Below are 27,008 nucleotides of genomic sequence, written 5' to 3' on the forward strand. Positions count from 1 at the left end.
AACGTAAATATTCTGACTTGAATCATTTCATATTAAGTTCCCTTAACGTAAACTACTAGAAAGACAGGGGTTTGAGAAAAGAGCAAACTTTTTTCTATTTAAAATGAAACAGAACCCAGAAACACAAAATCATATTTATATATTTGACTATGTATATGACCGCAGAACAAATGCTCCAGTTATTATACGCTTACCAATACATTTAATGCCATTTCCAACCCAACCCTCTCTGCAGCTGCATTTGAAGCTTCCTGGGACATTGACGCATGAGGCATGTGCATCACAGTTGTGGGCCCCAATCTCACACTCATCCACATCTAAAAATGCAAAGAACAAGCTGATTACTAAAATTTCAACACCAATATTTCAGGAGTGGTGATTCTTTTCCAGGGTAACACATTTTACAACTGTTCTTTTTACACTATTTTATAAGAAAAATACAATACTCTATAATAATTTAAGATGATTGTTTTATGTTTTACTGAAAATTACACTATCATATTTTAACTTTTTCACTCATTTGCAAATATATATAACTGGGTTTATCATCTATGACAGTTTTTGTTAAGATATTGAAGTAATCAGAGAAAATGTTTTTGTGTGTGTGTGTGTGTGTATATATATATATATATAGAGAGAGAGAGAGAGAGAGAGAGAGATTCAGATTTGTTTAAAAATGTGGCATTCAAAGTTATGCAAATATATGAAAATTTTATTAAAGGAAAGAATTCACCCCAGGCTTTTAATGCAATAAATCCCTAAAGGACAAGTTATAGGATTAAGTCAAATATTCTAGAAGTACAATTCTGGAGAAATCAAGTTACCCCATGCAGCTCTGAAGGGCCCCATTTGCAGAAAGAAAGACGATGCTTAACTCCACAAAAAAGATGGGTAGGGCAGGTGGATATCATGGGAGCTCCCTTTATGGCAACACATAGGTAGTAGGATAGGATCTGCCTGGGGATTCTGTATTGGCATTCCCCATCTCCCACCCCCAGGAACGCTGGCTACCCCAAACATGAGGCATAAGTAGCATCCATCAATCAAAGCAGATGCTGGCCAAGGGAAGAATTCCTCCCCTCACACACATACCTTTGCATTCAATTTGTACAGATTTAAGCCTTGAGCATGTGACTTCAGTTCTGTATATTCGCTAACATGGTTCATCAACAGCTATTTTCCACCTTCCTTTTTTCCCGTTTTTCTTTACTATTTCTTTCATTTTGTCTTCCTCTTGTGACATAGGTGAGGTCTACACTTACTGCTGCACTTATACTGGCAAAGCCTTCTAGTGCAGATGCAGATACCTACAGATATCAGGGATCAGCAACATTTTCCGGGAGGAGGCCAGAATGACCCAGCTTGGGTTGAAGACGGGGTGTTACTAGGACTCAGCCACTGCTTCTTCCCACTGCCATTTTTCTGCCACTCAATTTTGGCATGGCCTGGGTAAAGCCTCTCCACTGCTGAACACAGTTGAAGCTCCTGCTTTGCAGGCCACAGGTTGCCAATCCCTGAACTGTACCAACAAAGCCGAGGTTGGTGCTGTGATATCAAAAGCATTTGTTATGATAAAAAGAAGGTAGTCTGGTTAAAGAACAAGCTTACCAGTTCACCGTAGGGTCATCTGCCAGCACAGCTATGCTGCAACCTCTTTGCAGCTGTGCTGACAGAAGTACATAATCTAGACATAGCCTTAGATTTACTTGATGAAAATGTTACTTGTATTAAATGTGGACATGTTCCCTCTAAACTGTATATTACCAATATATGTAGGTATCTTAAAACATGCATCAATTAATGTGAAAGCCATCCAGGGGCTGCTCATTATGATGAAGGTTAGAACTTGAAACATGGAAAAATAAGTGTATGATACAAATGCTGAGCACGTAACGTACCTGTGCACCCAGTGGTTCCTTTCTTGACTGAATATCCAAGTTGACAGTGACAAATGAAGGAGCCCTTGGTGTTCTCACACTCTCCAAACATACAGATGTTGGAATTCAAGTCACACTCATTTACATCTGTAAGTGAATATATATAGCTTAGTTATTACTTGCATATTACAGCTGTTTAATAACATGTTTTACCTTTTTGGTTTAACTTCAGCCTTCAGGTGAATTTGTGAAAGTTATTAACGAAAATTAGAACTACAAAGGTTTTTTATGATGACCAAATGAATGTTTTTATTCTCCAACAAGATACATCTCATTCTTCGTATGCTTTATATCTCTAGTTCCGTAAAGAATAGGGATGTTTTTGTGGTAGAATATTTTGTTCTTCCTCAATTCTCAAATCATCGGTAAATAGGCTGTTGTTTTAATAGGTTTATTCAAGATTACAGTAGAAGTGATACAGTGCAGAAGTGTCTTCTAGATCCATGCTGCTCAGTCTTCAGCCTGTAGCTCAGGGGTAGGCAATGTTTTTGGCCAGAGTGCCACAAAAATCACAATGTCTACCTTGTAAGGTGCTAGGTACCGGCATCCCAGAAAACAAAACCAGGGCGGGGGGTATGTGGCAGAACGCACTGCATATTAACGTAGTTAATAATCATAAACGTTGCTTTTGTACTTGGCAAATAAAAGGTTTTCTAAAAATTCTAAATCTGGTGACTATAAATACAACTTCATATACTACCTTTGTTCTTGTGTATTCTTTTTTGCTAAGCATATTGTGATGACAGAGAGAGAAAAAAGAGACAAAAAGAAGAGAAAGAAAAAGAGGAGCGAGAAAAAAAGAAAGGGGAAGAGAAAAAAGGAGGGGAGAGAGGGAAAAAGAGAGAAAAAGGAAAGAAAGAAAGATTAAGAAAGAAAAAAGTATAAAAAAGGGGAGAGAAAACAGAAAGAGAAAAAGGAGAGAAAAGGGAAGAGAAAAAAGGAGAGAAAAGGAGAAAAACAAGAAAGGGAAAGAAAAAGAGAAAAAAATAAAGAAGAGAAAAAGAGTAGACAAAAAGGGGGAGAGAGAAAAAATAGAAGAGAAAGAGAGAAGATGGAAAAGAAGAGAGGAAAAGAGAGGAGAGAGAAAGAAAAAGGAGAGAAAAGGAGAAGAAAAAGAAGAAATGAAAAAAGAAAAAGCAAAACAAAGGAAAAAGAGAAAGCGGGCATGTCCCTTGCCGTCAATGTCTCCACCACCAGCAGCTGCAGCTTGGGCCCGCTGGTCCTGGGCAGCATCCGGCAGAGGGAGGTGCACTCCACCAGGGCCGGGGCACTCAGGGCTCCCCAACAGTCCCAGAGTGAGGGAAGCCTGGGCCCAGAGCTGAGAGGGAGGGCCTGGCCAAGGCTTGGGCAGATGGATGCCCCCTCCCGCTGGGGTAGGGACAGCACCGGGTTGGCGAGTGTCGGGGCCAGGTGCTCGGGGCAGGGTCTGGGGGGGGCATGGAAAGCAGGCATGGGGGGATGAGCCATGAGCTTGCCGGCCCAGCCAGGGCCTTGGGGAAGAGGGGCTGGGCGGAAAAGGGACTGCCCTGGGCCTAAATGGGCTCGGGCCACAGCAGGAGCTCCCAGTGGCACCCAAGGTGGGGCCCAGGATACACAGCTCTGCGGGCATGGGGTGCAACTGCCTTGCCTGTGAGGGGACACTGCCTGGCCAGGGTAGGATGCCAGGCCTGGGGGGCTCCTGGCTCAGCCTTCCTGCACACCAGGCACAGTTCAAGCGGGATGGAGCTGCCTCCAGTACAACGGTCTGGCTGCAGGAATCCCTTGGGCCCCAGGAACAGGTGCCACAGGTGGGGCGGCAGCCCCGCTTCCCATCCAGGCCCCACATTTCCAAGGACCCAGCCGGGTCTGCTTGCCCACAGCACCTCCCCCTATGCCTGCTTCTCCCTGTGCCACCCAGACCCTGCCCTGAGGACCCAGCCCCAGCACTCAGTGCCCCGCTGCTACTCCCACCCAGGTGGGATGGGGTATCTGTCTGCCCAAGCCCTGGGCTTGCCCACGCACTGGGAGCCTCCAGCACAGTAGCCCTGAGCAGTGCCTGCCCAGGCCCCAGCTCTGCCCACCAGGCCCTGCCCACCCACATGTCGCTCCAGGGGCCAGGGTGGGTTGAAGGGTGCAGTCTGGGGGAAGAAGCGGGGTTAGCAGAATGTAGACATCGTCCCTGCCTGTGTTCTCCTGACTCTGCCCCCAGGGCCTGCTGTGGCGCTGGGACTTATGGCTGCTCAACAGCAGCTTCATTTAAAAAAAAAATTCCTTGCATGCCGGGGAAAATGTCTCTGTGTGCCACTAACTGGCACGCATGCTGGGAGTTGCTTATACCTGTATTAGCCAAATCCAGTTTGCAGGGCTTTGTTATTCACAGGTCCAGGAATTTGGCAGTATTAATTGTGACAGTATTAATGCTGGCACCACTCCCCATTTGCCAAATGTTCAGAGCTGCAGGGAGTCCTCTGGGCTGAATCATGTGGCCTCATATGCTGATTCATGGTGGAGCACAGGACTGCTCTGTGGTCAGATCTGATGTGTGGAGCTGGGCTGATGAGCTGGATCGCACCAGAAGATCGACTGCAAGCACCAATTCCATGCGGGATCCAGCCTGCAGACTGGCCCTGCCCACAGGATCTGGCCCATACCACTCATCCAGCCTGCAGGACTAGAATATGGGCTCCACCTTTCCCCTAAAGGTAAGCGTGTGTTCTCTTCCAGGTTGGTGAACCTCCTTCGGCGGGCTTTAAACTAGGCTTGTCGGGGGAGGGGGAAGATGAGGGCGGAGGAGACGATGAACTACCAGGCCCAGCAACAGCCAGCGAGCCCAGACCAATGGTCAAAAGGGAGAAACAGGTAAGTGATGGGGGACGGGGCATTGCTGAGACTAGGGGGTCAGTGGGCACAACCGTTGGAGGCCTCAAATGCCTCTACACGAATGCTCGAAGTATGGGGAAGAAGCAGGAGGAACTCGCCCTCCTCCTAGCTGTCACCAGCCCTGACATAGTGGGGATCACAGAAACGTGGTGGGACTCATCGCATGACTGGGCGGTGAGTGTCAAGGGCTATAGGCTATACAGGAGGGACAGGATAGGAAGGAAAGGTGGAGGAGTAGCACTCTACATCAAGGAGGAATATACTTCCTCGTCAATTAGCAAGGGGGTAGAGGGGGGCACTCTGAGGTGCTCTGGGTTAGAGTAAAATGCAGTCCAGGGGATAGAGACTTAACGGTGGGAGTCTACTATAGACCTCCCAACCAGGGAGAAGAGCTCAACCAGGAATTCTTAGGTCAGCTCACAGAGGCAGTGAGGACTAAGGATGTGGTCATCATGGGGGACCTGAACTTCCCAGACATCTGCTGGGAAGAGCAGTCAGCTAAGTCTGACCGCTCACGTCGGTTTTTAGCCAGAGTGCAGGACCTCCATCTAACCCAGGAGGTGCACAGCCCCACCAGGGGAGACGCCTTGTTGGACCTGGTGCTGTCCACGGGTGATGACCTGGTGAGGGGGCTGCGGGTGATGGGCCACCTGGGAGACAGTGATCATCGCTTGCTGGAATTCACCATCCAGCGTAAGGTGGCAAAGGGCTGCAGCAAGGCAATAGCCCTAGACTTTAGGAGGGCTGACTTCAACAAGCTAAGGAGGACGCTTCCCCAATGCCCGCACTGTTCAACATCTTCATCAGTGACTTGGATGAGGGGGTAGAAAGCACCCTGTTCAAGTTTGCTGATGACACTAAGATGTGGGGGGATGTGGGTGCACTAGAAGGGTGCAATAGGCTACAAGCTGACCTTGACAGGTTGCAACGGTGGGCGGATGAGAATAGGATGCGGTTTAACACTGATAAGTGCAAGGTGTTACACATGGGGAGGAAGAACTGGCACCACACTTACAGGTTGGGGAACTCCCCTCTTGCCAGCACAGAGACGGAAAAGGATCTTGGAGTCGTCATTGACTCCACGATGAACATGGGCCGGCAGTGTGGGGAGGCAGTCAAGAAGGCCAACCGTACCCTGTCATGCATCCACAGATGCATCTCGAGCAGGTCCAGGGAGGTGATCCTCCCCCTCTATGCGGCACTGGTCAGGCCGCAGCTGGAGTACTGCGTCCAGTTCTGGGCGCCACACTTCAAGAGGGATGTGGACGATATGGAAAGAGTCCAGAGGAGGGCCACTCGTATGATCAGGGGTCAGCAGGGCAGGCCTTATGAGGAGAGGCTACGGGACCTGAACCTGTTTAGCCTCCACAAGAGAAGGTTAAGGGGGGACCTTGTGGCCTGCTACAAACTGGTCAGGGGGGATCAGCAGGTATTGGGGGAGTCCCTGTTCCCCCGTGCGCTGCCAGGAGTGACCAGGAATAACGGTCACAAGCTGGCAGAGGGTAGGTTTAGATTAGATATTAGGAGGCGCTACTTCACAGTCAGGGCGGCCAGGGCCTGGAACCGGCTTCCAGGGGAAGTGGTGCAGGCTCCTAGCCTGAGGATTTTTAAAAGGAAGTTAGATGAGCACCTTGCCGGGGTCATCTGACCCCGGTGCTCTTTCCTGCCAAGGCAGGGGGTCGGACTAGATGATCTTCCTAGGTCCCTTCCGACTCTAGCTACTATGAAACTATGAAATATTAAGTACTATTTTCTATATTCCTGAGGACCACTGGAACAGGGAGAAAAATACTAAAATGATAATAGTAGAAATAAGTGAAATCTAGGTAAAACCAGTTGTATTTTTCGAAATGTTGATTAGAACTATGAAGGGTAACAAACTTTCTCTGTTAGGCCAAATATTAAAATCGGGTAAATGTCCAGCAGATGAACAAGCAAACCTAATGATACTATGATTTATAATACTAAACAATCTTGTGATGCCAAGACACGCAGAAATGTAATGCCTCTTCCAAAGATGTCTTCCAATGTTTTTACATACCCTTTTAAAACAAATTATAAAATCATAATCTACCAATGAAAGAGAATTGCTATGGTGTGAATGAAAAGATATTGCTTGTATCTGCTTTGCTTTGAGAAAAATAAAGTGATAAATATAAATTACAGCCAAACAAAATTTTAAGGTAAGTAGCAGTGCTGAAACTTTTCCTTTAGAAGGGAGTTGTCTCTTAGGATTTCCAGTCGTTTTTACTCTTATGTTGGTGTTTCTCTTCTGCTGGGACTTCCCAGACAGATATAGATTGACTAACTTTTTCCAGGGTCACACTGAACATGTCCTAACTAAAGTGAATTGGAGAAGGGGTCTGGATCTCATATATGGGGAACTTTAAGCCCTTTTTTTGCTGGTGTTGGGAATAAATATAACTCTTTCGGTTTCAGAAGGCACGTCTACATGTTCATTAAGGTGCCGTAGTTTCTACAGTCTGGGTCAATCAGTTAGGGCTGCCCTGTGAACTGCTGTTATCTGTCACCAGAACTTGCTGAGATGCATGCATAGGGGTGCCCCCTAACTGCCCATTTAAATATCTGTTCAAGTAAGTGTAAGGAGGTACTGCACCATGCATAGGTAGGCAGCAGTTCATGAGTGATCTGGGTGGAAGGCTGGGGGCGATGTGCAACTAACAACAAGTGAATGAAGGCGGAGCCACAAAGAGGGTCCAAAGCTCCAGGAGCAGAGTGCAAAGAGGAAGAGGGGAAGGCTGATGAAGAAGAAGCACAGAGCTTGGGTTGCCCTCTGAGGAAAGGCGACTGTTTTTTGTTTATCTATCTGTTTCTTTGTTGTTTTGCGTACTTGTTTTTTATTGTTTGTTTTGTTTCTGAGGGGACAAGATTACACCATGAAAAATAAACTGCCTGGAAACCCAGAACACAGAGCTGACTGGCCTTGAGAAGGGAGCTGGGTGACTAACCGTCTCGGTCAGTTTTTTTTACCAGGGAAACTAAGCAGAGGAATTCTCCCGTATCAACTATCAACTATCAATCTATGTAGCCAAAGTGGATGATGCAATTAATAAGCATCTATTACGTCTGAAACTGAGAAACTGGTACTGCACTATATTCTAACACAGCCTGTGTTCCAAGGGGAGGACAACTGAGGGAAAAGTTGTTCTCATCTGTATTAACAGAGTTAACAATGTGAAACAGGGAAGCACTGAAAACAGCAATGCTGGCTTTTGATTTGGTTGGGTAAACAATGATCAGATCAGTGGACTTGGATTGCAACCAAGAGCCCAGAAGGATGTGAGCATTTTAGCAAATGAAGAACCAAAACTCATATTCAGTGAGCAGAGGACACTTGCTGGCCAAGGAGACCTCACTTTTCAACCATTTTCTCCTCAGTCTGCAGGACCAACATATACATAAAATGAGGGCTGTTAGTGGAATGAAAACAAGGAAGTGAAAATGGAAGGGCTTGTTTGACAGATGCTTGCAATAGGGGGCACAGTTATATATGGCACTAACCCCTACATCTGAAATCACGTATAAAATAATTGTGTCTTATCGGAATGGACAGAGATTATAAATGTGTGTTTAAAAGGGAAACAGTGGAGACTAATAAAACCGAGGTAAGTATAAATACACAGTATAACTAGGTAAATAGATTAAACAGATTAAATTAGAGGGAAAAAGTCTTCATTAAAAATCATCTTCAAAATAAGTCAAGATAAGTTCTGGTAGTTCAGTTCCTAACTACTACGTCCTTAACTTTTGTACTATTAATTTTTGTAATGTTTTTGTGCAAGTGTTATATCTGTGTACCTGCATGTGCATAATTTGTTCCCCCAAGACAAAACACTGGTCTAATTCTGAAAGCATTTGCCAGGGTACCTTTACATGTGCAGGTAAAGGTATGATGGGATCTAATATGGGTAACCACATAGTCACACCTCCAGACATGCCACATATACTGGGCAGGAAGTGTGACTGTGGAATTGTGAATAAGATCCCATCATGCCTTAATGCTGGTGCAGGGGCAGCAAAATCCCAGGCTCCTCTACACCAACAAGAAGCAGGCTCCCAGGGCTGTTCCCAGCTGATGGGGCTGCCAGGAATGTCCCAGGTTTCCTATGCACTGCATGAGATTGCAGCTGCACCCCATGTCTGCCAGGTCCCAGAGTTGCTCACCCAAGGATGCTGGGTACCGGCAGCTGTAGGCTGCTGCTGAGACTCAAGAGTCCACTGTTGCCCAGAAGTGCTGAGGCTGTGAGTCTCCTCAGCTGTGGGACTCCCAGTCCTGACTATACATAGTGAACCCATGTGGCCCAGACAGATCCCAGCTACAGGGGCAGACCCTGCTACACATGCAAATTAAAGCTGGATATCAACCAGCTACAAAATTATTACACATTTTTGAGCAACAATGTTATAGCTGGTTGGACATTTTTATTGTGCGATTGTTAATTTGCAAGTGTAGGCAGTCTAAATTAACTGCACAATTAACTTGGTAATTGCATGATACAGGTAACATGTAGAGGGGGCCATAGAGATAAAAAACACAGCAATTCAGAATTCTGGTGACACATACAAGAGATTCTAAGAATTAAGGTACTGAAGTGCTGTAATTAAATCATCTAAATAATGTTACCTCAGTGATAATAAGATGCAGTAATTATACAGTTATCATTAAATGATTTTAGTGCTATGATCATTTTTTTTTTTAATTCTCTTCATGGAATCAATACAGGGAACTCAGGATGTTTCTTACAAAAGGTACAGATTTTTCTTTTAAATTTTTTTGTTACGAAGTTTTATTCCGTTTCCAGTAATTCATCAGTAAAACACATGCATTAGAGCAACTTGTAAAATAACTGAACTTGCCACTTTTGGTCCTTACCAATACAGGTTTTCATGTCCATAGAAGCCATGAATCCATCATAACAAAGACAGCGATACTCTCCTGGAATATTAGTACATTGCCCACCATCACAAATATCTGGGTTATTTTCGCATTCATCAATATCTGGAGTAAGAGTAGACAAGAGTAAGACATATATAAATAGAGATTAAGTTAGGATTAAAAAAAGAATCTCATACAAATATTACAATAGTATTATTGTCCCCTTCTTCCTTACCTGCACATGTCCTGACATCTGGCATGAGAGCATAACCATCACTGCAACTACATTCATAGCTGCCTTCTGAGTTAGTACAGTGGGTATCACAGCCTCCATTCATGATCATGCATTCATCAATATCTGTAAAAATAACATCAACTTATTATTTGGCAACCCTGCTGTCATCAGAGGAAAACCATCTTCTCTTGCCCTTTTAACTGCAAGCTAATCAATGTTAAGTATTATCTCATTCTGAACTGGTAGTCTTAATTTATATACTCTGAGTTAGGCTTTACTTAGCTTTACCTCCTTCACAACTCACTCTTATCTATGGAAGCAAGTGGCTGCTTTTAAGCTTTACCTTCGCTCATATTTAATACTAGTACTGTAAAAAATAAAGGTCATAGGAAAATAAAACATGACATTATGGAAATAAAACTCCTGAAATGGGAACACCTGGTGAAGTCTTGAACCATAGCATAATTTCTTACCATTATTTAAATTCTCTCAGACATACATATACATAGTATTTGTATATTATGAATTGCAACAACTTAATGTTCTCATAAATAAATTAATGAATTGTAATTTATGCAGTATTATTCAATTACTGAATTGTAGGTATAAATCATGCAATAACTCTCCTAACAAATAACTCATTTACAGAGATAGTGCACCATTTAAATTTTTTTTTACAGTCCATGACAGAGTATAAATAATCAAAGTCAAGAAAAATTGCAGTGAGGCCTCTTTCTTGTTTTTGTTCAGAGAATAAATTTAGCAATGGCACCTGTATGTTAGCTAAAATTAACCCACTTAAATCAAGACCTCAGCACGGACACAAGCAATTCTTTTCCCAATATTTAAACTTACACAATGTGATCCTTCCATCTATGTTGGAAGAAGTCACCAATTGAACTAGTTTGTTCTCAAAAAGCTGTCCTTACTTGTTTCAATGAATAGAGTAAGACTAAAGTAGAGAAAGACAGATGGAACAGAAGTAGGAAGGTGGAGGCATCCAATACTTACCAATACAGCCTTGTCTGTCTGGAGTAGCCTGATATCCCGAGTTACAAGAACACTGATAAGTTCCAATCATGTTCACACATTTGCCATTTCTGCAGAGATTATCACTCAACGAGCATTCATTTATATCTGAAAAAGAAGAATTGCTCCAATTACTTGTCCTTCAAAAGGCTGGTTTTGTAATGGCTACTATTTGTTAAAGTACCTCTAAGTGGATATATACCAAAACACTGAAATTGAACAGGTGACCCATTTCAGTGAAGTGGTGAAACAAGAGAAAAATGCAAAGAATTCCAATTACAGAAATAAAAGCTAGGTTAAGTTATAGAACTTAATATTTGATTCGTGGTTACATGAAAAAAATTGTACTCTGTGCTTTTTCACGTTTGAATTCAAAGTGGCCAAAATGCTTCTATAATTTCTGTGTTCAGTCTAGTGTGGCATTCAACATATGCAAAATCCACAGAGACTCCCGACACCCCTTGAAGTCAATGGTGCTGAGTGTCCTGAAGATCTTTCAGGATCAGGATGTGAAGTTTCAAAGCAAAAGAATTCATAAACAAGATAAAACATAAATTTGCATCAAATGTTCCTGGGGCCCCCTCCTTCTCAACAACAGACAGTTCCCATAGCACAAATAAACACCACATGCAGGCAGCTAAAACTCACCCACACATTCGTCACGTGATGACGACAGTTCATGTCCCAAAGGACAGTCACACTGAAAGCTACCTTCTGTGTTCACACAAGTTCCACCACGGCACAAGAGAGGGTTACGTTCACATTCATCTATGTCTAAAAGAAAACCATGAGAAACAATTAAAGAGAATAATTAGTGAGGGAAAAAGAACAGGAAAACAAATATCAACATCTGGACACAATTAAGAATCTGAGATTCATAGAGCAGAAAGCAGCTACAGTGAAGCAACAATTATTTATTTTCTCATTTCTCGTAACAGATTAGGCAAAGAAACTATGATAGATCTTGAAAGAGTTTTGTTTTCTTGATTATTAAGAAATAATTATGCAATTCTTCATTCAGTAGATAATCCGAAAAAAAAGAAAAGCAGGCAAAGAGAATTTCTGTTTAGTATTCTAAATGCTGTCAAGTGTCTAAACAGAAATCGTATTTCTATGATTTCATTTGTGCAAGATGGATTATTTTTGCATACAGAGACCTGCGCATCAAAGTCTGTGAATAAAACTGATTGATTTTCCACATGCAAATTTTCATGTATCAAAATGGACACATTCAGACGTATATTTGAAAAAGTTGCTTGCTGTTATTTATACTGTATGTGCTTCAATGTAAGATGATCCTAAGTTCAAGACAACCCCTCAATAATTAGATTATATACATGGAAAACATATAAATATGTTGTGATTTTTCAGGCATAGAATGGAATTACTGGAGGCTTGTCCATAATTCATTCCTCCCACTGTTGCAGGGGACAGGCAGTGAGGAGGCAGGTAGTGTGAGGAGATCAAGCAGTTTGCCCCCTGCTTGTGCCTTCCCCCTGTTACCTCTCCCCCAGCCTTGGCTTTCCACCCGAGTCTCTACTCCCTTCTTCCCCCCACCCCCATCTCCCACACCCCCTTCTCAGCCTCAAGTCCCTCCTCCCCACTTGCTCCCTTTGCTCCCCACTTTCCCCACTCACACCTCTGTTCTCTCCTCCGCTCTGGCTTCTGCTCCCCACTCACTGCAGCTTCTACTTTGTGCTGGCAGACTCTGTCCCCACTTTACCCTGGGACACTGAGCATTGCCCCAGTCCCTGCCTCATAGCAGAGTCATAGACCAGACTTGTGCAAGCAGTCACAGTACTTGTGTCTACTGCCATATTTTCTTACATTTCACATCCCTCCAAATTAGACATGCACTTTGTTCTGGGAAGGCAAAATGAAGAAAGAAGGATTTTTTTCCAGAATAATAGTTGCATGGAGCAGGGACAGAGCTGACTCTTTGGTTCACTTATCCTCCATTTTTTGCTCAAGCAAAAGCTAATTTTAGCCTTTTCAGTACTGGACTCTGCTCCCCCTCCACATAGCTGGCCACATGGAGAGAAGGAAGCAAAACAGTAGCCATTATAGGCCCTTCATGCTTCCACTGGAGACAGAAAAATAAGCTTTCCTATTTAAGACATGCACCCCAAGTTTGGAGGGCTAATTATGGGAAAAGGGTGTGCATGGCATGGGTAATTAGCACATCAATGCATGCATTTAGAACATCATGCCCAGGAAACAGTGAACAGAAAAACTACAATACCTCCTGACAATGCTTACCCATGCAGTTCTTCATCATCATAAACCCACTTTCATAGCCTTCAAAGCACTCGCACTCAAAGCTTCCTGGAGTGTTGACACAAGTACCACTTCCACAGAGATCCGGGGAGATACGGCATTCATCAATGTCTATTTCACATTACATAAAGACAGAAACACCAAATACAGTTTAAGATGAATCTTGCTTCTTCAACAAATGGAAAACTCATGCCAATAAAATCTCATGTGATGCACCTAAATGTTTAACTAAGTATACTTAATATTTTTTAAAAAATTATTATAGTGAATTAAAAATTCTAAGCTTTTAAACAGCATCAAGGCTGTTTTCATTCTGTATCATTTTAAGATCATGTATTTTACAGGGTGATAATTATGCAATAGCTACCACCAAAAATTCCAAAGTTTGAGAACTATTCAATGTATTTATCACATCTCTTGGAATTATTTCTATGGAAGTATTAGTTGACTTCATAGATAAAACGACAAGGAGGATGTGAGAAGAATACCAGGGAATATAAAGATAATTGCAGGATTGTATTATGGAGGTAGTCAGGACATGGTGGGAAGCAGGGTTCTGACTAAGTAGTTCAGGCACATATATCAGGGCAGACAGAGCTGAGAGACTGGGGATGAGGAGAAACAAAAGTGGACTGGAAAAGAAATAGAGTTCTAAACTCTTGAGTTTTTGTACTTTTTTTCTTATGTAAAAGTCTTTTCTTTTCCTTCTATTTCACTTTCCCTTAGCCTCCTGTAATTCATACACCACATGCAGATATGCAAAACCGTAAGGGAGCAAAGCCTTTGTGAGAAAAAAAAATCTGACACACACTCATTAATTTAGAATTAAGGTTGCCCAAGTGTACTTTTCATCAATAAAATAAAAAGTAGGTAACATCCAGAACAACCTCGATTCACATGCTATACTACTCAAACATCATAGACGGTTAGACACAAGTGTGGAGCCTTCTTCGACATGCTGGAATTCCAGTGCATCAGAGCAGATTTGATTAATCCAGTCTGCTGGAGCGTAGCAATTGCTGTGCTCCAGCAGCCTCTTGTGTCTCATGTATCAGCATGCCCGCGCTTAAAAATGGTGGCAAGGGTGCTTTATCTAAAGCTCATCGAACTAGCTTTAGTTCAAGTGCCCCCACCACCATTTTTAAGTGCAGGAACACTGATACACAAGACACATCAGCACTTTAATTAAAGTGGCTCCCTGAACTGCTCTAATTAAAGTGCCACTGAATGACTGAAAGATAAGGCATGTGAATTGTATCAATATAAATGTTAATGTTGTTTTAACTGATAACTGTATTAATTTTGAGGGAGTCACATTGACAGGAAATTGACTAGAGCAACTTTAACCGTAATTTAACAAATTTTTTGGGTATGGGAATCTATTAAAAGAATGTTACCATTATCAGAGAATCATTTATTGGATGGAATATTTGTGTGTTCTTCACAATAGGTTATCTTTAGCAATTCTTATTTCTTGGTAAGGGAAAGTTCTAAAAAAGTACAAGATCTGAACCACCTCAAATTTTCAGATTACTTTATTGAGCAAAAAGAACTAAGCTTTCCTTAAACTGGAAAATGTAAGACTTACCTGTACAGTTTCTTTCTTCCATATCTAAAGCGAACCCATTGTTACATCTGCATTTGAAACTTCCAATTGTATTCCTGCATTTACCATTCATGCACATACCAGGGAACACTTTACATTCATTAATATCTATGTAGGAAAAAAAAAGAGAAAACAGAATACTTATCTGTTTAACAATAAACTCGGTGGAGAGGTAGTTTCCTTCCAACACTGTGGGTATTATGCAGTAAGTTTTCATTTGAACAAACAAGGATCTTGTGATATTCTCCACAAATTTTACTAAAACTTGGGTGAAACAGAGCTTCTTGCAGGCACTGAAAAGTCATCCCTTTCTAGAAAATGATTTTCAGCTATCACTATGAGATTGTGAATTCAAAACAAAGCAAAAAAACCTTCAGGAAGACTTAAAAAGAAACTCTATAGAATAAATTGAGCCTGTAAGGCACTACCTGGGTAACAGGAAACATGGAGCCATACTAGCATAGGTGTAACTTGGTTAGTTTACACCTCTTTGAGAGATAAACTTTCCTAAAAATTCTCAGTCACCACAGGAGTGTTCAGACATACACGTATTACCTTTTGTCTAGTGCAGAAAAGTGACAAGAGCCTACTCCTACTTCTCTTCTCTTCTTTGGGACAAAAAAATAGTTCCTTGGATTATATGAAGATGGCAAGTCTTCCTATTTTCCAAAGTACTAACCCTGTAACTGTAACAAGATATTGCATAAGGCTTATCCAATAAACTGCTTGTCAGCCTCAACTTCTCTACATATTCTCACAAGGGTCAGTCTCAGGCAGCCCCTATTCAGCTTTCAGTTAGCTTTTAACAATAATTCAGAAGTATAATTCTGCTGGATGAATGCCCTTATCTAAAGTGTTTCCATCATCAGACAAAACAGTAGCCTGGAGACACCAGCCGGTGTAAAGTGTACAAGAAAAGACAGCAGGGAGAAAAAAAAAGTAGGCGAAGAGATGCCGGACAAAAATTTTCAGTCCTTGTTCAGGCAAACTTTCATGCAATGTAAGAGCTGAATTTTCCCTCCAAGGTGAGTAACTTCAAAATCAGTGATTACTGGCAAAGCAGAACTCCAAATTCCCTCAAGCAACGTGATATATTTGAAGGAAAAAGTTTTGCTGTGTAGACACTTATTTAAAAGAAACCAATACTTTAAAAAGTCTCATAATTATTTCACCTTGTATCTAAAATATGAAATTATTATCTGAAAAGAAAGGATGTACTCAGTGTTTTGAGGGAACCATTTCTTTCCTGAGAAGAGTAAAACTGGCTTAATCATTTTATTTTCCATTGATTATCTGGCTACTAGGGCTGTGCAAAACGGCTATGTTTTGTCTCTGTTTTGGATTCGGCTGTTTTGGAGGGACAATGATTCGTTTTAGTGTTTCAGATCACTGTTCTGTTTTGATTAGGTCAAATCTGTTTTGAAGTTTTGGTGCTGTTTCAGAGATTCAGATCAACCGGGGAGAGGCAGGCAAAGCCAGGCGGCTGCAGGCTCTCCTGTGGCTCCTCCAGCTGTGCCTGCCTCTCCCTGGGTGGGGAGAAGCCCCCATGGCTGCCCTGCCCAGCCCCATCCCTTGCTTGGCCCCACCCTCCTGGCAATTAAAAAAAAGAAAAAAAGCCCCGCACTCATCAGCTGCAGCAGTGGCAACTGGGGCCTCTGAGGGCTTGTGGCTGAACCCCCCTGCACAGCACGGGGCAGTGGAGATCACCCCCCCACCCCACCCTTGGCACCCATGTGGCAGTTGTCACATTGTACAGGTGCAGCACACCTCAGCAGGGCGATACATGCAATCTGGGAGCTGGGGTGGCTGCAGCAGTTACCCTGAGCCCAGCACTGCTCAGCACCAGCTCCCAGATGATATGCAGCACCCTACAGAGCCACACTGCACCTGTGCCATGGAGCATCTGCCACACAGGTGCCAAGCAGGGGGGCCGTCCCCACTGTCCCCTACTGCCCCATGCTGCACAAGGGCCTCTGCCATGAGCCCTCAGAGGCCCCAATCGCTGCTGCTACAGTGAGTGAGTACAGGGCTTTGTTTTATTTTTATTTTTTTAAGTATTGGGAGGCTGGGGCCAGGGCCAGTCAGAGCAGCCATGGGGGCTTCTCCCAGGGCTCCTCCAGCTGTGTGTGGGGAGCCACAGGAAAAGCCCCCATGGCTGCCCAACCCAGCCCCATCACTCGCCCAGGCCCAGCCTCCTGGCACTTTAAAAGGAGGGCCGCGGGGCTGTGCCAGACCCTTTCCAGGGGGCGCAGGTCCCTGGATCTTAGCGCAGGATGACAGCCGGCTGCCACCACTAGCTGGGACCAGCACTCAGTGCAGCCCATGCTGAGCATGGGGAAGACTGGTGACAGCACTGCTCTAGCTGGCAGTGGCAGCATGCTGTCACCCTACACGCAGATCTGGGGACCTGCACCCTCCCAGGAGGGCTGCGGGGCTATGCCAGACTCCTCCTGGGGGTTGTGTGCCCCCAAATCTATGTGCGAGATGACAGCAGGCTGCTGTCCCTCCCCTAGAGCATGGGGATTGGAAGGGACCTCAGGGACAGATCGCAGACACTGGCCTACAGATGTCAATATCAGAGCAGTCCTTCCCCGCACTTCCCTTTCCCTCTTCTGTTTCTATTTCCCTGCAAGCCCACCTCTGAAATATTCTGAAACATCTGAATCACTTCTGAAATGTTTTGGATGGTTTTGCTTAGTTTCAGAGATGTTTCGGAGCCTTCTGTTTTGTTTCAGATTCATTGTTTTGGGTGCCAAAACTGGCCAAAACACCTCTGAAACAAAATGGCTGCTGAAGTTCCACACAGCCCTACTGGCTACATTGTCCCTTGTCTTCTAGCTACACATATCCCCTCCAAGCACATAGCAATATTTTGCCTAATGCCCCCTCCTCCATCCTTCTTGTTGAAGTGGTTCCATTGGGTAGAAAATAAGATAACATACATGGAACCAGAAGCAGGACAAGCCAGAGGGAATATGCTTTGGTAAAATGGGCACTGCCCTGATAGCGTAGGGGCTCTGAATTCTGGCCTCTCTCTCCAATGCTGTTTCTGCATTTTGCATTTAAAAGTCATTAGATAAAATGGATAGAGAGCAATGGGACAGTTGTTGCTCCACTGAGCCAGCTTTAACAAGGGGTTGGTGAATACTCATTGCCTGGGAAGTACATGTAGATTCAAAAGCCCTCTTGGTGGAGGGGGTGCACTTAAACCTGGGTCCCTCACTCCCTAATCATTACGCGAAAAGGTGTGAGGCCCCTCCTCCTCCTCCTCTTCTTTCTGCCTATAGTTGGTCATGGCTTTCTGTGACTAACATTTCTGGAATTTCCATGGAGTTTATGAACTTAGTGGGGCAGAACAATGTCAAAGAGAGTGCAAGTGGCCATAGCAGGTACTTCCACTGCATAAACCATCATTTCCAGGCTACAACTTTGCTTCGTGGTAGATGCTCATAACACGCTCAGAAGGATCTAGTGAGGTTCAGTTAGGAGAAGGATCTAAATATCTACATAAATGGCTCAAAATGCCCACCAAAAGGGAAGCTCTATTTGGGTCCTCATCTTTAATCCTTCAAGCAATTGTCAATCTTCAGCTTCTGGAGAAAACCGGAGTCATTTAAACAAAGGGGGCTTTCTTCTTTCACCATTAATTCCACTGTCCTTCCGGTCACAAATATAACTTCAGAACCATCTTAGATACACTTTCCTTTCTTGTCCAAAACTAATGCTGCTGCTAAATTATGTGTTTTAACCTCTACAATGTCTCCAAAATACATACATCCCTTATCAGTCACAATTTCAACAAACTTTGCAGTAATCTCTTGCACTGTATATCTTAACATCTCTGGCTTCCTACATTCTCATCTTACTCTCACTTTGCTCTGTCCAAAATATTCCCCCCTCAAATTTGCCTTTCATGTCTTTCTCAACATGTCAACCCTTAAGAGCTCTTTGCTAGGTTCCTTTCAAATCTTATCAAATTCAAGCTTCTTGCCCTTTAAGGCCCTGAAAAAATCAGGCTACTAACTGTCTCTCCTCCTTGATCACCACTCTTTATTAAGCTTTCAAGTTGCTATGTCTAACCTAAATTGTCATCTCTTTAAGGCAGCAGGTATTTACTACCTGTCTATAACATACACGCTGTTGGAATGAATACATGAACTAATACAAGCAAAGAGGGGGCAGGTTGACTAATGTAGAAATCCACAGTTATGAGAGACATTAGATTGTCCATGTCCAAGCAAGATTCAGGCAGAGGAAAAGAGCCTGGATCACAGTGACAAGATGGGAAAGAAAGAGCTCAGGTCATGGTAAAGCACAAAAGAGAAAGATTCCAGTTTCTTTCTATCACAGAAAATTGCTGTCTTCATGCAATAAGATCACAAAAGGTCATAGATGGGAATTACAAAGAAGAACTTCAGTAAAATGTATTGTTTGATTATTAAAGCTACATGCTTGGTATCTCTAATTCTAAACATTTCACATATAAAAACAGCGGTGCTTTCCTTTAAAGAGCATATCGGAGTCTACATAGATATACAGAAAATGCACTTTTCAGTTCCAGTAAGAGAGGAATCAAACTTTACCTTTATAAAATGGCCTGCCAGTTAGAATGTCACCTCTGTTAGAAAACCCAGGTCCTCTGGGGCACAAGGCCTCATATTCTTTGGTGCCAGGCTTAGGGCATTCCTCACAGTCTGAGCCCCAAGAAGCACCAACAGCACAGCAGCAGGCATCCATACGAAATTTGCCAGGTACAGGCTGAATACACTCATCTTCGTCCCACTTCAAGTAACATTGTTCCATGCGGATATCTATACATTTTATAAAACAAAGGCAAGTATGTTGTGTTATACACTAACCACTTGATACACTTAATGTTAGGAGTTATTTTTGAGTTATGCAGGTGTAATGCTCAGCTGTTTACAGCTCCAAAGAAAGCAAAAGAACAAATTTCTACTTGAGGGACTTGTGTATCATTGGGATTACCATATTAACTTGAAATAGAAGACAGTCCCAATTGTAAGATGACCCCAAAATAATTAGATTCTATACATAGAAAGGTATACATTTGTTATAATTTTGCAGGTATGGAATATAATTATTGGAGGTTTGCCTTGAATTAAGTCCTCTTCCCACTGCTACAGAAGAGAAAATAAATCTTGGGGGTCAGGTAGTTCCTTTGCTTTCTGCTTCCCTCCAACTTTTTCCCATAGCAGTCCCTTCCCCCTCATCTGTCAGACCTTGCCTTCCATGAGTACATGGAAAGAAGCAGCAAATTTGAAAAGAATTACCTTTATATTAACCATGGATATAGCAATTTACATACAGTACTTATACATTTAGCTCATCCATCATTGATTCATGTTAGTTGTTTTTTTTTTGAAACTGCTGCAATTTTTAGCACAGGTACTCCATAAACACACTTTTAAGCATCTTTTTTATATGTACTTATATGTAGTAAAAACTATGCATGACATTAATCAAAGGCCAAAGGATCGTGGTTTACCACATTGTTCATTGGGCTGAGCCTCACCAGAGTCAACTGCATTCCAGGCATATGACAACCTGGTCCAGCTTCATCTCATGGAGGGCAGGGCTACACTAATCATATGCAACAGCCTGGGGGGCAGGGCAGGCAGTGATTCTGGATGAACAGTCTGGGGCCCTGTTTTATGATGTCTGGCAGGCATTTAAGGTTAGTGCAGAAACAGGAATCATTGGAAATGGGAAAGAAAGGCACAGCTCAGCTGTGGGAGTGACGAGGAAGTAGAGCCAGTGGCAAGGGGGACTGCACTTGATGGGTATTACCATATATCTTATTCAGAGGGGTTACACTAATCTATTCATGAGGCTGAAGAGGATGTAGCCAACTTCATCTGGAAAAGTGACACCTGGCACAGGTTGTTCAAAGACCGTAGGAGGGGAAGTCAACAAAGACAACGAAGACGATAGTGATGCAGCTGGACCTGGAGACAACAAGGAACACTACAACAGGATCAGCAGCAGAAGTGACAGCGACAAGGACAGTAAATGAACTGAGAATGTAAATTTCAAATTGGGGTTTGGACTAAAGGACTGTGATTTGGGTAGGAGAGGGTGGAGGGAGAGTGCGCAGGGGCACAGGGGATTGGGTACACTTATTGTAACACGATGCGTGGGTTTCTTAATGCAGTTTTAATATGTGTGAAGGAAAGCTTACGGTAGAGGATGTATATATAACTCTCTCTATATATAGTATATTTTAATTAAAAAAGAAAAAGGTAGAATCAATTTCAAATGGAAGTCTCCTCCCTTGCTTCCTCTGAGGGCCTTATGGCTAAGGGCAAGCAAAACTTGAGGGCATCCGAACCCCAAGCCTCTGGGTTTGGGCCTGCAAGTAGGATGCCCGCCAAAGGTTTTGGAAACATCTGAAGCCCCAGGTGCAGGTGGAGGATGTTTGCTGGTAATAGGGCCACTTACGGTTCTGGACTCTTGGATTTGGAATTAGTTTTGACTAATATGGCCTCAGATACAAATTATTTATATACATAAAGAGAAGTGAGAATCAACTTCATAGTTGGTTTCTATTGTTAAGCACATGCCGCTTTTTGCAGCAGTTTAATGATAAAGTTTTTAGTAAGACTTCTTTGTATATGATTATAAAATGAGGGGCTTTTTTCCTCATGCCAGTTGAGGGGGAAAAACCTCATCTTGTATTGGAGTAAATATAGTACATTGGATTTGATTAGTGTTGATTGTATAAATGTTACAGTATTACTACAGTTCCAGTAGGTAACAGACCTACTACTGTTTACAGTTCCAGTAGGTAACAGCTTTTCAAGCTCACCCTGGGGCACCTTTTGTTCAAAGTAATTTTCACTGTGTTCGACATATACCCAACAATCTCCCAAGACACAATATTAAAACATTTTAAAGTCTACCCCTTACCCATTTTTTATTCATTATTCACTCAGAACAAAAGATAACTGAAGCACTTTTGGGGAAAAAAAGATTAAATCAAGATAACATTTAAGTGTAGATGACCTCCTAAATGAGATTTTTAGCCTACATGTGGGGTTTTTTTTATGTCCACAAGAATCCAGAACCTCTAACAAATTCAGAATGCATTCAGAATGGAAAAACTGATATTATAACAATGATAAGGAATGTTCCTATGACATGATACCATTTACTGAAGACTTGGTTATCTCCAAGATGTTTTCACATATTTCATAGACATTAGGGCTGGAAGAGACCTCAGAAGATCATTGAGTCCAGCCTCCTGCCCCAGGGGCAGGAAGTCAGCTGGGGTCACAGGATCCCAGCAAGATAAACATCCAAATTTCTCTTGAAGGCATTCAAAGCAGGTGTCTGAACCACCTCCAATGGCAGGCTATTCCAGACCTTTGGGGTTTGGACAGTAAAGAAATTCTTCCTTATGTCCAGCCCGAAATGGTCTTGCAGGAGTTTATAACTGTTCGACCTTGTCATCCCTTGGGGCGCTCTGGTGAAAAAATGTTCCCACAGATCCTGGTAATCACCCCTGATAAACTTACAGGTAGCCATCGGATCGCCCCTGAGCCTGTGCTTTTCCAGGCTGAAGAGCCCCATGGCTCTCAGCTTGTCGTCGTAAGGTCTGTTTTCCTGACCTCTGATCATGCGTGTGGCTCTTCTCTGGACTCTCTCAAGCTTCTCCACAGCCTTTTTGAATTGTGGAGCCCAAAACTGGACGCAATATTCCAGCTGTGGCCTCACCAAGGCTGAGTACAAGGGGAGAATGATGTCCTGGGATCTGCTTGAGAAGCATCTATGGATGCAAGCCAGCGTTTTGCTCACTTTACTAGCTGCAGCATCACAGTGAAGTCTCATGTTCATCTTGTGGTCAGTCATGACCCCCAAGTCCCTTTCATCTGTACTGCTAACCAGCATAGCACTACCGAGCCTTTAAGGATGCTGCAGGTTTTTCTTCCCAATTGGAGAACCTTGCATTTTTCAGTGTTAAACACCATCAGGTTCTCGTCCACCCTATTTCCTGAGCCTATCGAGGTCAGCCTGGATCGACCTCCTGTCCTCAGGTGTGGGTCCTTTACCCCAAAGTTTGGTACCATCAGCGAACTTGGCCAGTCCGCTTCTGACTCTAATGTCCACATCGTTAATAAAGATGTTGAACAATATAGGTCCAAGGACAGAGCCCTGAGGGACTCCACTGATCACAGGGTACCAAATATCAGATGACTTCTGGAATGTTGGAAATTTTTACTTCTTTCATGTATTTACCAAACTGTACAAAAGAGGTTGGGAAGTTACCACATCTTTGCACTGAAGAAGGGACTGAGCCAGGACATTTTCTGGAAGCACTGTAGCACCTTCCTATTTGGGAAGGTGTTTAGCGAGCAAGGTCAAGCCGGGATATTTTTAGGGAGATTTTGTTTTATATTTTATTTTAATATTCACCTTGCTTTTATTAATCATTTTGTCTCTGTGTCCTCCAGCTTTTGTTGGGAAAGACTGCATAGAAATCTAAAAAATAAATAAAATATGTGCCTGCACAAAGTTTGGCTTTATCTTAAAATTATATCCTTTTATCTCTGCTAGCAAGCAAGGCGACATCAACGTCTACTCTAGTCTTATGAGTTCATAATACTTAGATTTTATTACTTTTCCTTTCAAATTTTGGATTCCCGCCAGGAATTTACTTTGCCAGGCATCTGGACTGAAACCTGAAGGGCAAATCAGTGAGAATCCAAACAGGACTTTTCCTCCTGACATTAATACAGGGTTGAGCCTTAAGACCTAATCCACTTCCCACTGAAGTCAATGGAAAGTTTCTTACTGACATCAGCAGGAGCTGAACTGAACTGTAAGAAACATGATGTATTCTACAGAAAAAGGGAACACACAGGAAAAACACATGAGAATAAATTTGTACAACTGCTTATTAATGGCATTCAGAATGGAAAATTCTCCATTCAGTTGAGATGGAGAGAAAATTAATCTATTGTTCCAAAACAAAAATATATGTTATTAGTTTGTCCTATAAAAGATGAGACTAGACTTTAGGTTTATGAAAAGTTAAAAATAATTGTAGACTTTTCATTGCTCAGCATGAGAAGTGAAGCCTGACTGAAGATGATAGAAGAGCTAAAAATAACAAAGATAAACTGCCGAGGTATTTTCTGTAAAAATCTTTCAAAGTCAAATAGATTTACCATGCAAATTTACTACAAACAATTTAGAACACAAAAATAAACACGGTCATTTTAAAAAAAAATCCTCATGTTTTCCAGTGAACTATATCACGTGAAGATGCCTATTTATTTTCTGTTCAAAAAGCTCAGAAAACATACCACTCATACCATATTTACTCGATTATAAGACAAGGCCTTTTCCCCGTTCAACATAGGGAAAATTAAGCCTCATCTTATGATCGCATACGACTTACCTGAAACCAGAAAATGCATGGGGCCAGTCAGCAGAGGGCATGCAAGCTCCCCTCAGTATGCAGGGTTCCTGGCTGCTCTGTGCAGGGTTGCTTTGCTCCAAGCTGCTGCCTGTCAGTGTGTGCTGAGTTGCTTCGGCACCTTCCAGCTGAAAACCCCACATACAGCTTAAAATGACTCGGCAGGTGCTAGCCAGGGACTGACCTCAGAGCAGACCTCAGAGGGGCTTCTTGGCCAGCATATGCTGAGTTGCTCTGAGCTGCTGCCCCAGCAGCAGGTGCTGAAGCAACTCATTGCATGCTGGCAGTCTGGCCGGGTCCCTTGCTGTGTACCAGACTGCTCTGGCATCTGCTGCTGGGGCAGCAGCTCAAATCAACTCAGCATGCATTGGCCAGAAACCCCGTAAGCTGTGGGGATGGGTCATTTTGAGCTGCGTGCAAGAAGTCTGGCCAGCACATGCTGAGTTACCTCAGCACCCACCATCCAGGCAGCAGCTGGGCTGGGAGTGAGTGACCTGATCACCTGCCTGCCAGGCACCCAGCATGCTGTGGGAAGAGGCCAGGCAGGCATACAACAGGGAGGAACCCAGCTGGGGCGGTCAGCACACAGGGTGGAGGAACCCTGGCCAGCACAAAGCAGGGAGGGATCCCACAGGGGCTGGCCAGCACTCAAAAAGGAGGAAACCCCACAGGCCAGCCAGGCACTCAGCATGCTGCAGGGAAGGACTTGACTGCAGTGACAAAGAACCCAGCACCCTGCACCCAGCAAGGGACCCACGGTGTGGCAAAGGACCCAATGAATAGCGAGGCTCCAGGGAGCAGTAAGAAGGGATCAGCATAGTGAGACTTCTAATAGCGGCAGCAAAGGATCCAGCACATGGCAAGGCTCCATAAGTGATGTATAAGTGTTGAGAGTGGAGCACAACTCCACAACACTGCTACTGCCCCAGCTGCTACTAGGCAGTGGCTCCAGCTGGGCTGCAGCTCCATGCCCTGTGCCCCACCATCAATGCAGAAATCGTGCTGCTGCTGCTCCCAGTTGCCAGACCCTGGCTGGGCTGCAGCCCTACGCCCTGCCATTGGTGCAGAAATCTGTGGGGGTACATGCCTCCCTATTCCCCTACTATACACCACCTATGCAAGGCTCTCAGCAGTGGCAAGGGACCCAGCATAAGGCGAGGCCCACAGCATGCGGTGGTAAGGGACCTGGCAACAGTGACAAAGGACTCAGAATGCACATGGTGATGCATGCACACAACAACAGACTCAGAAGTGGTGATGAGGGACCCAGCATGAGCATGGGATCTAGCACACAGTGAGGCTCTAGTCAGCAGCAGCAAGGGAACCAGTATACGACGAGGTGCCTTACAGTAGTGAGGCAGGGGGAGGCAAGGCATCCAGTGGAGGGGCAGGTGGCAGATGAGCACCTGCTGGAGTAGCAGGAAAAGCGGCAGAATACGGGGCCTGATCAACACTGACTGGCCAAAATTTAAAGCCATAAAAACCCACAGTACGTTCTGTGGGATGAGTGGTGTCACAGAAACTGCCATGAAGAAAAGAGGAAGTAGCAGTACAAATGTGAAGATACCAAAGGAAATGAGGTGCATGTATGATACTAACTTTAAAATGAAAGTTATTAATTATGCTGAAAAACAAATAATAGTGATGTGGAAAGGAAGTTTAATGTTACTGAAGCAAATGTGCATTGATGGAGACAATTAAAAGGAAACTAGAAAATGCTAAGTTCACATGGAAAATATCTGGGAACCCAAAACAAGGCTGCTTTCCTGAAATTGATAAGCAAGTTCTCAAGTATGCTCACCAGTTAAAGCAAAAATTCTGTCACTAAATTGTGACCTTGTAGTGATACCTGCTCGTATGACATCTCAATTTAAAGTACTAGAGGTCATGGAATAAACCCTTTAAGGACCATTTACAGTGTCAGTTCTCAGACTGGCTCTTGGCAGGGAACCAAGTGCTTACACCTGGTGGGAAGATTAAGAAGCCAACTGTAGCACTGCTTTGCCAATGAATTCTGACTTCTGGGAGAAAGATACCTTCAGAATCAATTATTAAAGGCTTCAAGAAGTGCTGTATATTAGGGCCGTGCAGAGCAGGTAATATTCGAGTCGACAGCCATGTCGAATATTAAACCGGGTCCCGCTTCGATTTGCTGTCCGCTTCAAGTTGAAGCGGGTCCACTTGGACTCGAGGTCAAAACTCAGTCGAATAGTCGAGCTGCTTCGACTTCCCCATAGGCTATAACGGGGAAGGTTGAAGCAGGCTATAACTTTGGCATTTCTTATCTGATCTTGACGAAACTTGCAAAGATGGTAGCTCCTGAGGAGCCCACAAAGCCTGCCAACTTTCAACAAGATAGGTTCAGGGGGTTCGGAGAAACAGCACTCCAAATTCTTAAGAGAAAACATCCTGTGACTTCTGTGTGGAAAGCCACAGGGAGCTCAAAACTGCAGGCTTGCTAGCCCCTGAGGAGCCCACAAAGCCTGCCAACTTTCACGGTGATAGGTGCAGGGGTTTGGGGGAAACTGCACCTTAGGCTGCTGACAGACAAAACTCGTGATACAGACAGAGTGAGGAGAGTCACATTCGCTCTGTCCGCACCTGGTGCTTGGGGAGCCCCAGCAGCAGGGAGTTTACCTTGAGGGACACCAGCTGCTCCACCCACCAGGATCCAAGCAGGTGCGGTAGGGTGTCGCAACATCCGCAGCCATGCTGAACACCCTCTCACT

General features: G+C 43.7%; 1 protein-coding gene across 2 annotated transcripts in view; it reads right to left on the reverse strand.

Moving 5' to 3' along the window:
- The window catches only part of FBN2 (fibrillin 2), a 302,703-nt gene that overhangs the window by 90,055 nt on the left and 185,640 nt on the right, over nucleotides 1–27,008 (reverse strand). For both annotated transcript variants that reach the window (XM_090038496.1, XM_090038495.1), the window contains exons 24-32: nucleotides 19,424–19,651; nucleotides 14,823–14,948; nucleotides 13,217–13,345; nucleotides 11,606–11,731; nucleotides 10,940–11,065; nucleotides 9,929–10,051; nucleotides 9,691–9,816; nucleotides 1,899–2,024; nucleotides 195–317 (exon numbers count right to left, since the gene is read on the reverse strand). In XM_090038496.1, the coding sequence (XP_089894622.1) occupies nucleotides 195–317; nucleotides 1,899–2,024; nucleotides 9,691–9,816; nucleotides 9,929–10,051; nucleotides 10,940–11,065; nucleotides 11,606–11,731; nucleotides 13,217–13,345; nucleotides 14,823–14,948; nucleotides 19,424–19,651 (1,233 nt within the window). The remainder of the gene's footprint in view (nucleotides 1–194; nucleotides 318–1,898; nucleotides 2,025–9,690; nucleotides 9,817–9,928; nucleotides 10,052–10,939; nucleotides 11,066–11,605; nucleotides 11,732–13,216; nucleotides 13,346–14,822; nucleotides 14,949–19,423; nucleotides 19,652–27,008) is intronic.

The sequence above is a fragment of the Crocodylus siamensis genome, chromosome 3 (assembly GCF_052110815.1).
Source record: "Crocodylus siamensis isolate JL-2025a chromosome 3, ASM5211081v1, whole genome shotgun sequence".
NCBI classification, from domain to species: Eukaryota; Metazoa; Chordata; order Crocodylia; family Crocodylidae; genus Crocodylus; species Crocodylus siamensis.